This window comes from Paramisgurnus dabryanus, chromosome 14, assembly GCF_030506205.2.
Source record: "Paramisgurnus dabryanus chromosome 14, PD_genome_1.1, whole genome shotgun sequence".
NCBI classification, from domain to species: domain Eukaryota; kingdom Metazoa; phylum Chordata; class Actinopteri; order Cypriniformes; family Cobitidae; genus Paramisgurnus; species Paramisgurnus dabryanus.
In genome coordinates, this window is record NC_133350.1 from 23,130,868 (window position 1) to 23,145,132 (window position 14,265).

Genomic DNA, 14,265 nt, shown 5'->3' on the forward strand with positions numbered 1-14,265 from the left:
GAGACTTCATTCGTGAGAGAGCGGACACAGAGCATTCAACAGTGCAGATATTAGAAGTCATTGACAACGAAGAGTGAGTCACAGCTGTAATACTTATCTGTATATTACTTGGAAGAGGAGTTGCTGGGTGTGTGTTTGCCTTGTGTTTGAGGTCCCTGGCCCCACTGGAGAGGGGAGCGTGGGCGAGCCGCGGGGTGACCGGAAGCACGGACGAAGCAATTGGTAGGAAGCACCGTTCTCCAATCGAGCAGTGGCCCTGTGGAAAAAGGAAGCGCAGGTGAGCCAGAGGAGTGATAAACAACACGCCGGGCCTGTGAATAACACACATCTCACTCTCATCGGTGGTCTAGCTATCGGCCAACTATCCTCTCGAGGGAGTCGTAGCCAGGTGGCGAGGGCGATCTAAAAACCACGTGAAGTTGTATAAGAGTGCTGTGGGTGAGTTTCACTGATTGATGGTGTTTACGTTTTACTTGCTGTGTGTATGCTGTGCTTGTAGCGCCCAAACTGCCTAGCCTCAGATGAGTCGCGAGACAACGACATCTGTTGTGGCCTGGGTCCTACGGAGAGTGAGAAAATTAAGCCCTGTGCCCCGGGTGTGTCAATGAGAGCGTCGCTCCTCCAAAGAGCAGACAGTGGTGAAACCCAGTGAGTAACGTAGGAAGTGTACCGTGCGGATTGAGGGTCATAGCTGTGTGTGTACTGACCTTTCCAACAGAAGCTCGTGATGTGCGGGGCCCCGACGAAAGTTCGCCCCAACTCGTGACCCCGGCCGTGGAAGTAGGAGGGGGAGTTCGGGAAGCGTTCGGCTCCGTGCCACTGAGCCCATTAGTCCCTACAACGCCCGGACAGCTTGAGTGGATGGGCGAAGGATCACGGTGCACTGACGCTGTAGCGAAAGTCCACTGTCTGCGAGCGGACGAAGATCCTCAGTACTGTGAGTAACATACTCTGGAAGTGAAGTTAATCTGTGCTTATAGCAAATACTTACCTGTGTTCTAACGAAGGCTCTGTGTGAACGAAGGTCCCCAGTGCTGTGAGTAATATATCATGTGAAGTGAAATTAACATGTGCTTATAGCAAACGCTTACCTGTGTTCTAACGAAGGCTCTGTGTGAACAAATATCCTCAGTGCTGTGAGTAATATATCCTGTGAAGTGAAATTAACCTGTGCTTATAGTAAACGCTTACCTGTGTTCTAACGAAGGCTCTGTGTGAACGAAGATCCTCAGTGCTTTGAGTAATATATCTTGTGAAGTGAAATTAACCTGTGCTTATAGCAAACGCTTACCTGTGCTCTAACGAAGGCTCTGTGCGAACGAAGATCCCCAGTGCTGTGAGTAATATATCCTGTGAAGTGAAATTAACCTGTGCTTACAGCAAACACTCAACTGTGTTCTAACGAAGGCTCTGTGTGAACGAAGACCCTCAGTACTGTGAGTAACATACTCTGTGAAGTGAAGTTAATCTGTGCTTATAGCAAATACTTACCTGTGTTCTAACGAAGGCTCTGTGTGAACGAAGATCCCCAGTGCTGTGAGTAATATATCCTGTGAAGTGAAATTAACCTGTGCTTATAGCAAAGACTGACCTGTGCTCCAACGAAGGCTCCGTTTGAACAAAGACCCCCAGTGCTGTGAGTAATATATCCTGTGGAGCGAAATTAACCTGTGCTTATAGCAAATACTTGCTTGTGTTCTAACGAAAGGTTCTGTGTGAACGAAGACCCTCAGTACTGTGAGTAACATACTCTGTGAAGTGAAGTTAACCTGTGCTTATAGCAACAACTTACCTGTGTTCCAACGAAGGCTCTGTGTGAACGAAGACCCTCTGTGAACGAAGAACCCCGGGGTTAAACCAAAGAGCCACGCAATTAAGACCTGAGGGAAAGAAAGAGAAAGAAGGGTGAGAAGAGTAGCGACCTAGAACGACGTACCACTGCATAACTTTTATTTGATTCTGCCTCCAGGAAGAAGCGGAGCGCGCCACGGATTCTCGGACTAGAGCCCCAAAAGAGCCCCTGTCCCCAGTCTTTGTCCTAAGTGGCCCTGGAGGCGAGAAGAAGACTCATTAGTTTTAAATTGCCCTTTCCCCCTTCCCCCTTTCCTTTTAAATATTTAATAAAGTTTATTTTAACTGTAGTTACTCGTCTGTCTGGTCATTGGGGTGGTCTTGGGAAACTCCTCGAGGTGGAAGAGTTGAGAGGGGCGTGACCTTTAGTTATTCGGGTACGCCCCCGGCCGTGACACTTTTCTAAACATAATCTAGTAGTGTAGAGTTTTTTCTTTAAAATGATGTGAAAATCATTCTGCCTACTCACTCACATAAAACAATATTTTGAATATTTAGAACTTGTAAGACACTTTTTGTTTAGAGGGGCCGTATGCGAGAAGGATTGATTGACAGCTGAGCAAACAAAGACTTGCATAATGTGCTTCATTATGAGCCTTTAGGCAGGAATGTGAGAGGAAACTACAGTAAAGAATGTGAAGACAAATGTAACCATGTTTGTTTGAGGTTTATTAAGAAGTTAACAATATAATCAAAATAGAAATGAAGGTCAGAAGGACATTTTCAGTTTATTTGGAAACAAACCCTATTCAAAAACTTAACTTATATAAATTAAGATACCGATACACAACAGAGCTGCTCATGTGGCTCATGTTACCATATGACTTTATGTCCAAAAAGTGTGAATATGTTTTTCCACTTCATAGTTTTGTACTGATGAGAGAGATGGAGACCTGTAAGAGAGTTATAAACAGCTGTTAGCATAAATTGTCCACAGAAATACCCTTACATACATAACTGATGGGTAAATATCAATGATAGCACTACATTCAGATAAACTATCATGTACATAAACTAAATTCAATTTTTCACAAAATAGAGTAACGCGAGTAACGAACTAATTTAAATTTCAGTAATTTTAACTGTGTTATTGATTTAAAAAAAAATATTTTGTTACATGCTCATTACCACTAAAAGTAGTGGAATTACAGTAATGGAATAACTTTGTAACGCGTTACTCCCATCACTGTTTTTAACACAACTTGTGTTAACATGAAATAACGTGTTAAATGGCATGACACACACAATGTGTAATTGTGAGTTTTTGTGAGACCTCAGACCATGAGTAAGACAAAACGTCAACATATAGACGGTGTCCAATAAAGAAATTCCTGCTTGCTATTTGTCAACAAAATGGCAAGATAAATCTTTGCTAAAGAACATGAAAAAAGCTGGATGAGTATTGGGATTACAATCTTTGGTCATTCGAGACCAAAATAAATTTGTTCAATTAATTTTGGAAGTGTGATGATCAGTGAAAGAGAGTGTGAGGATATGAGGCTGCAAAACGTGTTGGGGAGATTAAAGATCATGAATACCTGCGGTCTCCAGAGGCCTGGCAGTCAATGACGATCTAAAGAATGCTGCTAAAAGTTTCTGAAGAAGAATAAAGTGAAACTATGATCTAGACAATTATGTCGCCTGACTTGAATCTTATTAAAACAAATAAGAAATTTTAAAGAAAAAAGGTAGAGCAACATATAAAAATTCTACAAAAACTGACAAAGAGAATTGCACAGCATTTCCCTAGAAATCTGTGCAACACTTATATCCTCCATGCCAAGGAAGAATGAATCTGTTAATAAATACAGAAGTGAACATACAGTGAGGGAAAAATCCTGATTATGTATGTTTGCTCACTGACAAAGTGATGATCAGTCTATAATTTTAATGGTAAGTTTAATTGAATAGTGAGAAAAATCAAAAACATCCAGAAAAATGCCTTTCAAAAAGTTATAAATTGATTTGAATGAGTAAAATAAGTATTTGACCCCTTCACAAAACATGACTTAGTAGGTGCCAAAACCCTTTTTGGCAATCACAGAGATCAGAAGTTTATTGTAGTTGGCCACCAGGTTTGCACACATCTCAGGGGGGATTTTGTCCCACTCCTCTTTGCAGATCCTCTTCAAGTCATTAAGGTTTTAAGGCGGACACTTGGCAATCAAGCCTTTAGCTCCCTCCACAGACTGTCTATAGGATTAAGGTCTACAGACTGACAAGGGCATTTCAGAGGTCTCATTTATAAAGAGTTTTGATTTGATCTTAAAGTGTGCGTCTGAGAAGATTTATGCAATTTTGTTGTCCAATTGGTGAAGGTTTTTGGAAATAAAATCTATTCTTAAACTCAAAAAGGATTTGAACTTTGACAGACCCTCTTTTATATGGTGATGACATTAATTGGGCATAGTTTAAAGGTGTTTAAAACTGCTCAGCTGCACACAAGTTCAAGATCATTTGCTATTTATAGATTTCACATCTGAAATAAAGGGGTACATGCGTTTTCTGTGAGTATTTTAGTTTTATCAATCACAAATGTGCATTCTTAAGAAATGATCGTGAGATCAAATTTAGCATGGTTTCTATGCAGCATTTTATAAATAAGGTCCCAGGACCTTAATGCTTCTACTTCTTGAGCCACTTCTTTGTTGCCTTGGCTGTGTGTTTTGGGTCACTGTCATGCTGCTTGACAATGGTCTTATGTATGTCTACAATATTCTCCCTGAGATCCTTGGACAGCTGTTTGGTCTTGGCCATAGTGGAAAATTTGGAATCTGATTTATTGTTTCTTTGAAAATTTTTTTTGTTGTTATTCTGTCTTTCACTGTTCAAATAAACCAACCATTAAAATGGTAGACTGGCCATTTCTTTGTCAGTGGGCAAGAATCCGCAGGGATCAAATAATTGCCTCGCTCACTGTACTAAAGCATAAATGCTTAAGTAAAAGTCTCATATTGCTCTATGTCAGCATTAGGCCAGAGGCAATCAGATAACCCTATAGAGCCATATCACATGACTATGAGAGCGATATTGCATTTATGTAACAGTTTGATGTCACAAATGTGTAAAAAAATCTGAATATTTTTAAAGCAACACCAAAGAGTTTTTTCTACCTTAAAATAACGTTTCCAAGTGGTTCAGTGGTTCCAAAAAAGTTTCAGTGGTTCATCCACTCAACACAGGGTGAATGGCACTTTCACATTCGCTTTGCAGCCCTCTATCGGCCAAAACCGCACTAAAGAAGTTTCCAACCGTCGGGTAGTGGTCCTGTAGTTCGAGTGAAAACTACAAAAACTTGCTTTACGGCAGACCTACAATCCAATCCGAGCTATGCTGCAGTATTTACGACAGTGCTAATGAACAATTACGCTTCTAACCTGTAGGGGGAGCAAACAGCAATAAGTCTTTAGTGTTGCTTTAAAAGCCTCTTTTTTGCAGAACTCCTCCTTTCTACAATGGATTTGAAGCCCAGAATGACAGGTAACCCATTCAGCCTTTTGTTTTTTATGTTATAACTGACTCCCAATAGACGGTTTTATCAGACGGACGCATGTTGCAGTTATGCGTCTGTACGGAACATAGCCTCCAGTCTCTGTTTGGCCTGGCTAATGGCTAAACTGAACTCTGGAACAAACACTTCGTCGAAAATGTAATGTTTTGGTTTCCTAAAGGGTGAGAGGAGATGGCATTCATGCATCATCGCTATGTGAAGAGAGGTTCTGCAGCCGATCTGTAGTTAAGATTATATACATTATATAGTATACATTTTACACAGTAACATAAGCTAAGTGTTATTTTTAATACGCTTTAGCTATGATTTGAACTGAGGGAATCTACTTTTTATTTATTTTGTTTGATATCAGAAATAAACTACTCTAAAATTGATTCTTTGTGAAAGTTTACCGGAAGTTACATTTGTTCCACGAACGCAGTTTGTTTATTTTGTTATTGCTGAAACTGTGAAACTGTCTGGCACGAGCTTAACAACAAAGAGCATGGGGACTCTTTATTACTAAAAATGTGTGCTTATATAACACTATATATCATCAGGATACGTGTTAAAAACAAATTGGTACAGCCTTTGCAGTCATACAAATACACTATAATCAATATTTGAAGTGGAGCAAAAGGTTCATCAAAGTTGTCCTAAGAACGGGTATTGTTCAAACTTTTCAGACAACTTTTAAAAGGTTTTAATTCAATTAAAATGTTGACTAGTTGGTCAAAGCTAATGCACTAAAATAACACACTGCCAGTTACACAGCCTAAAGAAAGCAGAAAAGTTTGAGGTTTCAGCATACTTTCAACATACTTTCAATTCTAAAGTTCGCTTTAGCTGTTATTGAACTTTCTTATTTGTTTACTTGGAGTTGCTAGTTGTTGTACTAGTTTTACCATGGTTTTACCATGGAACCGCACATCAGATAACTATGTTTACTGATACTGTATGATGACATCACTTCGTGTTTTTGAACCATATGTTTTTATTGTGGTAGTTCTGCAACAATATGGGGGGTTGTGACATAAAACAAACACATCATGTGCCTAAAATCAATGCTTTATTACTGTTTTAGTAATTATATATGAACTGTGATTGCTTTAAATATGGTGCCCTTTAGACTGCCACCTATAGTGGAAGATCTGCCCACTGATGCCACAGGTGCCCTTGTTTGAAGCCAGCAAGATTTCTTCCTTTAGGGAGTATACCATTTGCATTAAAGGGTTCACCCAAAAATTGAAATTCTGTCATCATCTACTCACCCTCAAGTTGATCCAAACCTGTATAATTTTTTTTTTTGCTTAACACAAATTAAGATATTTTGAAAAATGTTTTTAACCAAGCAGATGTGGGGATCACAAGCAGATTCACTTGCATAGTAGGAAAAACCAATATCCCAGGATCAGTTTGTTTAAAAACATTTTTCAAAATAAGAAATGTATACAGGAGTGAAACAACTTAAGGGTTTGTAAACGATGACAGAATTTTATTTATTTTTGGTGAACCACCCCTTTAAAGTTCGAGCATGTTTCTAGATATCTATCTTCAATAAAAGACATGCAGAAAAATGTACTATTAATATCTTTGATGTTTGAGAGAGGGGGAAAGATGGTATCACAGCATCAACATCAGCAGTACTCAGGTTTGCAATATAACTATCAGACATTAAATCTTCTGTAGCCATCCCTATGATAAAACATAACGTCACACAAGCACATTTATCAGCATAAAAATGTTGATGTGCAGGTTTACTATAAAACGTTTTCCTCAGAAGTTCATAAGAATGCAGAAGAATGTTGTTCTGTGCCCACTTCCGCTTCACTCCCCCATCACAGGCAGGTATTTAACATAAGCCAACAGAGCGGTCTGATACAGAATGGTTTAAAGTCACGTTCAAACAGTTGCTTGTGTGCCTTACTTTCCATCTCCACTCAAAAACTTAATAATGCCTGCAACGCCAAGAACCCTCAGCGTTTATGGGGGAGCCGGTGGCCGAGGAACCCACATCTCCTCCTCTTCTTCTAGGGTCCTTTATTCTTCTCCAAGAGGTTTCAACCCATGTGATGCTGTGGATGTGACAACTAATGAGAAAGCATGCATGCAGAATCTGAATAGTCGTCTAGCTTCATATCTTACAACAATGAAGTTGCTAGAGACTAAAAATGCCGAGCTGGAGGAAAAGATCAGAGAGTGGTGTGAGAGTCACACACACTCCACATCTGACCACGCTCACTACCTGGCTACCATTAAAGACCTGAAGGAACAGGTGAGTTTATCCTGAGACGAGAAGCTTAGACATTAGCCTCAGAAAAAGTGACATAACATCTGGGATCCTTGTTTAGCCATGGCATTAGTGGACTGATCTCATTTCTAAAACTGGACAAAACTTTCTGTAAAGAAGATTCTGTGTCAATAAGTTTTTTTTACAGACAGCTCCAAAAATAAAAATAATAATAATCTACATTAGACTGCTCTTTTCATCTCTTTTAATCTTCTATTGTTACATTTGTTTTGTCTTCATTGAATCTTGCATATATATAAACACATACATTTGTGCTTGACAGTTTAATTTAGTTGCCAAAGAAAATGCCATGGTCATCATGACAGTGGAGAATGCCGGGCTAGCAGCTGAAGACTTCAAAATGAAGTGAGAAACTATATTTTTTCTTTTGAATATCCAGATCAATTGTTTAGCATTTAAAAACAAATCATTAATTGTTTCCTGCCTCTATTAAAACAGTTTACCCAAAAACAATCCTGTTATCATTTATTTACTCTCACGTGTTTCTTTTGTCTATGGAACACAAAATAATTTGTAGCAGAATGTCATAGCAACACTGTCAGAAAACAGCATTAATAAAACCATTTTCATAACTATTTTTGTGCTTTTATGTCCCCCTGCTTTCATTGTATAACAGAGGTCAATCCAAACATTCTACTAAATAAGACTTTGTTATTTTTTTAAATAAGTCAGTAAATGACATCAGATTTTTCATTCCTTTACATCAGGTATGAGTATGAGCTGTTCATGAGAAAAGATATTGAAGCTGATGTTGCAGGTCTCAGAACGGTTCTCGATAAATTGACCTTGGAGCGATCAGATTTGGAGTTAAAATATGAAGGTCACAAGGAGGACCTTGTTTATCTGGAGAAAAAACATGATGAGGTATGAGATATGACACTCATTTCATATTTATTAAGTCATTTTTTGGTGATTTACTGTTTTTACATAAACCAATGTACACAATGTAAAGAACATTCTGTGTAAATATAACCTTAACCCTGGAGAACCCAGGGCTCAAATTTGGCCAGGGTTAATAGCTGCTAAGAGAAGGGTTTTTGGATTCTCTAGTGTTAATGTATTTTATATTAACCATGGATTGAAATTAAGGTAAAATCAATTACTAAATTTAAATTTTGATGCTCCAAATCTCATAGGATCCATTTTTGATTTCACAGACAGATTCACATGCAATCCCTATGTTAAAAATACATTTTCTGACTTTTCATGTTCTTAGGATTTGGCTGATGTTAGGAACAAAGCTGTTAAGTTGAATGTTGAAGTAGATGCAGCACCCTCTATGGACCTGCACAAGGCCATAACAGGCAAACCTGAAGACTTAAATGCTGCGGCTAAGGAATATTTAAAAGAGCTGGAGGATTGGTATAAAAATAGGGTAGGCATAACTCTTAAAACTACACCCACCATTGTGCTTACACACACAATTAATTTATTTAATAAGTAATGTGATACAAAGTAATTTTATTTACTATTCTGTGATAAGACTAAATTATAGCAAGGTTTTGTACATGTGAATTTGTGTAAAGACTGATTTGCATTCAGCTGTTCAGAAGAGAAAGCTATAACTTCAGGATGATCTCAAATCATGATCTAGCATTTCATAATGGTTTTATTAATATTAAATGCAGGGCAAGAAACCGCAAAAGGAAGAGATCACAAATGACGATGAGCTTCAGAACAGCATAAAACATCTGAGAGAATTGAAGAATGAGTACCAGCAACTAGAGATTGATCTGCAGTTCCAACAAAAAATGGTGAATATAAGTTCACAGAAACAATCCCTACAGTCACCCTCGTTCATTAACTTCCATCTTTGTGGCAACATGTCTAGGTATAAAGATTTTTTAAGATGAGCTCCAGAATGTTGTGTTATTGCGGCCTTACCCCCTTCACCAACTAGCTCTGCCATCTTGGTGCCATCTTAAAAAAACAGCATTTTTTAGAGTAAAATGTTTTCAGAGTTTATGTATTATAAAAGTCGTAATAAACCATGATCATTTATTATCCACAGAGGATAGTCGATGAGAGTACGCTGGAGGAACGGAATGCCCAATATGGGTCCCAGTTAACTAATCTTCAGGTCCATGTCACCAGCCTGGAAGACCAGCTTAGTTTTTTCCGTTCTAAATATGCCCAAAAAAAGCAAGAGTATGATACACTGCTAAACATCAAGACCCGACTGGAGCAAGAGATGGCAGAATGCATGAGAATACAGCAGCTTTTTGGAGAGAAAAGGTGAGGCTTGGGGACTTTTTATTTTCTTTGTTATTTTGTGATGTAGTGTCTTCCTGAAGTTGTTAATGGAAAACTTGCTTACACTTTACTGGAATATGTTAAAAGCAGTATGATTTATTTTTATAATCTTTTACTGACAATAGCTTTCTTTTTCTCTATTTCATTTGAAACGATTCTCTCTTCACAGTGACAAACCCAGTAAGTACCTTCTTTAATAACCTATGCTGTTTCTTATTGTACTGTCTTGCAATAATTAAATATTATTTTTGTACAGTGGGGTATAAATTAACCTGATCTAATTCCTTTAGACACAGTGACTGAACCTACTGATGATACAAGTGCTGTGAAAAGCAGTGAGAAGGTGGATGACATCAACAAATCTGGCTAAAATCATCACTTACTTATCAAACCAACTCTGTTTAAAAATTGTGTTTTTTACAGTTAAGTTAACATACTGACATTTAGCTGGCATATTACACCAGAAATTATAATGTGAATGGGAATTTATGGGTTAATGGGAGATTTTAGCAAGTTTAGCTTTTGAGATATAAACACTTGGATCTTTTGTGTGACTCAACTGGCACCTTGTAAACACCTCATAAATGAATATTATACATGCAAGTGACAAAAATGTAACATGTAACCAAAATAAAGTTGATCACTTATAGCCTATAAATACCTAGACAGTGGAATTACAGCTATTGCTTGCTGGGAAAATGCTTTGACATCGTCTTAAAACAATAAATGTATTTAACACAAAACAAAGCAGAAGTTGTGCTGTGTCATCATTGATTTTATTTGTAACAGAAGTGCATCAGAGGGCCTGAAGACTCATGTGACAGATGTAGATGGACAGCAAGTCTGATGGGTTTAGGAGTTTAATCTTCAGAAGTTGAAACCACTTTACCATCAACAATGTTTTCCACAATTGTCTTTATAAGGACAGTGCTGGTGGAAGTTTTGGTAGATGTTGTGCTGCTGCAAACGAAAAGACAAAAAAATGTCAATACCATGAATTTCTTGTGTCATTGGATCCTATATTCATGTAATCCCCTCAAACTGAAGTTTTAAGTTTTAAGTGTATCAAGTCACCAAAAACTCTAAAAAAAAATAAAAATAAAAGGGGAAAACAGTGCCATAGAAGAGCCATTTTGGCTGTATGGTTAAATTTAAGAGCCAACAAAGCTTTCAGCTTCATAAAAGGTTCTTTAGATATAAGAAGGTAAGAAAGAACATTGACTGAATGGTTCTTTTCAATGGCACTTTTCCAACACCTCCACTATACCTGCTTGCTTCCCCATCCAGCAGTCTTCTGTATTCTGCAATCTCCTGCTCCAGTCGGGTCTTAATGTCCAGCAGCATGTTGTACTCCTGCGATTGTCTGTCTATGTCAACTTTGAGACGAGAAATCTGTTCCTCCAAACTTTCTACTTGAGCTTGCATGCTACTCAGTTTTGCGGAGTACCGGGCATTAGTGTCCGCAAGAGCTGCCTCAAGTGATCTTTTCTGTTAAATGGATGACAGAGAGAATTTTCATTGAATTAAATATAAAAAACAGCTTTGATGGTTTGCTGGTCTCCCAGTCTGGTGTGATCTGCTTTAGAAGTCAAGGCTAAATCAGCTAAGAAAAACTAATACGTACCCTATTGAGTTCAGCCTCCAGCTCCATCTCCAGGCCTTGAAGAGTGCGTCTGAGCTCAGTGCTTTCTGTCTTGGTTGCTTGTATAGACTCTGTACTTGCTGCAACTTCCTTAATCAGCGTCTCTGACTGGAGATGAACAGCATTCAGAGTTTAGTGAAGCAGAATTAAAGCTGTATTTAAGCACATTAAGAAGTTTTAGCTTAAAATTGAAGTAGTTCTAAGGTATCTTTTAATATCTAAATGAGGCATTTGTAAGAAGAGGTTTTCAAAAATGTAAACACTGTTTGTCTCTGTTTGTCCAACCAATGGAAGCCATTTTTGCAATCCCATTTGTTTCCACTCTTAGCACATAAATTGCACACTGCACCTTTAAAAATGAAGCTACCATCATATACCCCAAGAAAAATAAGATTAACAAGTTGCACCAATGATTGTATAGAAATGAAGTCAATTATTTGCACTGTGGTACCTTAGCTTGGAACCAGGCTTCGAGGTCACGCTTGTTTTTGGCGGCGACACCCTCGTACTGCTCACGGATCTCAGCCATCACACGACTCAGATCTTCCTGAGGAGCTGCATCCACCTCCACATTCACCGAACCGCTCATTTGATTGCGCATGGATGCCAGTTCCTAAAAAATGAGGGAGAAATTGAATAGGTCCCCTGAGGCATACTGTTGACATTTTTATTGCTGCAATTTCCAGCTCCCATTTGATTGCCTCGTCAAGAAAGATGTCTTTTCATGACTCAGACAAGATGAAAGAAAAAGCGTGCTGTTAAAAAGCGAAGAGCAAACCCCTCCCAAGATTGATTTCTGCTCACCTCCTCATGGTTCTTCTTGAGGAAGATGAGTTCCTCTTTCAGGCCCTCAATCTGCATCTCCAGGTCAGACCTTGCCAATGTCAGCTCATCCAGGAGCCTCTTCAGTCCAGCGATATCTGATTCCACAGACTGACGCATGGCCAACTCGTTCTCATACCTGTATGAATACAACAGAGGATTTAACTAATAATTTAACAGTTAACCAACACTGTCAGGAAAAATGGTCAGAAAACGGTTCCAAGCTGTCACTGGGACCATCTTAAAACTTTTTAATACAGTATGCATATAAAGGTACAGATGCAGTATGTATATATACTTATATAAATGTAATATGAACTCTAGAGGCAAAGGTGTACTTTATCGATCAAAGACAGCAAACGATTACGGATCAGATCCGCACCGGATCTGTGCCAAAGTCAGCAGCCCCGGTGTGGATCTGGTGCAAATCCGGCCTTGAATCGTCTGCTGTAGGGACCATTTGTGACCTTTTTTTGACAGTGGACAAGAGGGCAGTTGATTGTTGTGTACAATTCCAGTAAGTGGGGCGAAATGGTGTTAATAAGGATTTGGACTTACTTGGTTCTAAAGTCATCAGCTGCCAATTTTGCATTATCAATGGCCAGGTAAACTCCTCCATTTGTACAGGTGGCAGTCTGTATCTGTCAGATTGAGACAAGAGAGCCTTCAAATACCATTTTGTTGCTAATGCATAAAGCGTTTTAGCTTTTCATATTTCAGAAACGCCAGCTGTCAATGAAAGTCAATAAGAAATCTGCAATGTATGTGTATCTAATGCATCAGACTATCACATGCATGTGCATGGTTGTGTGTGCTACATGCAAGATTGTTTATTGCTTTGCAGAAAACTCATGAATACGACCACACCCATACACTCACAATAGCCCTGCAGCTACTGTGTAAACAGTCAATGTTGCTGCATGTAAGAGCTGTGTTATGAAAAAGTACCTTATCCTGCAATTGCTTGATTGTCTCAAAGTATGCAGAGTAATCTCTTGCTTCAGGTGAAGTTTTGTTCTCCAGAAACTGTCTGATCTTCAGCTCAAACTCAGCATTGGCCTTCTCCAGAGAGCGGACCTTCTCCAGGTACGAGCCCAGACGGTCATTTAGGTTCTGCATGGTTGCTTTCTCGTTTAAGGCGCCGGAATCCGCATCATTTCCTCCGAAGCCCCCACCGAAGCTTGCTCCCCCACCAAAACCAGAGCTTGCCCCACCACCAAAACCGTAGCCCGCTCCCCCACCGAAACCAGAACGTGCTCCACCACCAAAACCGTAGCCTGCTCCGCCGCCAGATGAAAAGGTGCTTGACGCAGTGGAGATTCGAACCCCGGACCCCCCTGCACCCCCATACACGCTGCCTGAACGCATACCTCCACCACCCCCACTAATAATAGAGGTGCGTGTCATTCCACCTAGAGGAGTACCCCGCATGGACCCTCCACTTTGGGAAAACCCGGATGACATTAAACTACGGCTGTTGTAGGTGCTCATTGCTGGTTTGGAGGACAAACGATGTGGTGCACAGATGAGAACGATTGGATATTTATATGCTGCAGTGGTGAGGGAAGGGGTGGGAGAGTGGGTGGAGGTAGGAGGTAAGGGAACTCAAAACCTCTCTCTACAACCAATGTATGCCTGTAGGCAGAGAATCTGGCAGGTGAAAATACACGTACCCCTGGAATGAGCTCTCAGAGCCCATAGCCTGAAGATATGTTCAAAAGACGAGCAACAGCAAGACTGCTGATTCAAGTCTGCACAATAAATCTGACACATAGCTTTCAAACAACCATCTGATTATTTTGACTTGTAGGGATACACACCCGCATATCTGCCAGTGTAGCATCTCATGGTATTGCCATACAGTCTATTTTATAGGTTTTATAACATGTATGTTGA

The 14,265-nt window shown here is 39.4% G+C and overlaps 2 protein-coding genes across 3 annotated transcripts in view; one reads left to right on the forward strand and one right to left on the reverse strand.

Moving 5' to 3' along the window:
* krt15 (keratin 15) overlaps window positions 1-13,883 on the reverse strand; it is a 17,049-nt gene extending 3,166 nt beyond the window's left edge. Inside the window, exons 1-7 of one of the 2 annotated variants that reach the window (XM_065241640.1) lie at window positions 13,318-13,883; window positions 12,928-13,010; window positions 12,352-12,508; window positions 11,999-12,160; window positions 11,530-11,655; window positions 11,173-11,393; window positions 10,746-10,865 (exon numbers count right to left, since the gene is read on the reverse strand). In XM_065241640.1, coding sequence (XP_065097712.1) covers window positions 10,766-10,865; window positions 11,173-11,393; window positions 11,530-11,655; window positions 11,999-12,160; window positions 12,352-12,508; window positions 12,928-13,010; window positions 13,318-13,860 — 1,392 coding nt within the window. In that variant the 5' untranslated portion in view covers window positions 13,861-13,883 and the 3' untranslated portion in view covers window positions 10,746-10,765. Of the gene's footprint in view, window positions 1-10,659; window positions 10,866-11,172; window positions 11,394-11,529; window positions 11,656-11,998; window positions 12,161-12,351; window positions 12,509-12,927; window positions 13,011-13,317 lie in introns of those variants that run through there. The other variant, XM_065241639.2, reaches the window with a different exon arrangement.
* Window positions 7,237-10,275, forward strand: LOC135719355 (keratin, type I cytoskeletal 19-like). Its single transcript, XM_065242044.1, has 8 exons — window positions 7,237-7,616; window positions 7,915-7,997; window positions 8,360-8,516; window positions 8,869-9,027; window positions 9,281-9,406; window positions 9,664-9,887; window positions 10,075-10,085; window positions 10,196-10,275. Exons 1-8 carry the CDS (start codon window positions 7,296-7,298, stop codon window positions 10,273-10,275), a joined length of 1,161 nt encoding a protein of 386 aa, XP_065098116.1. The 5' UTR covers window positions 7,237-7,295.
* Window positions 13,884-14,265: the final 382 nt, after the last annotated feature.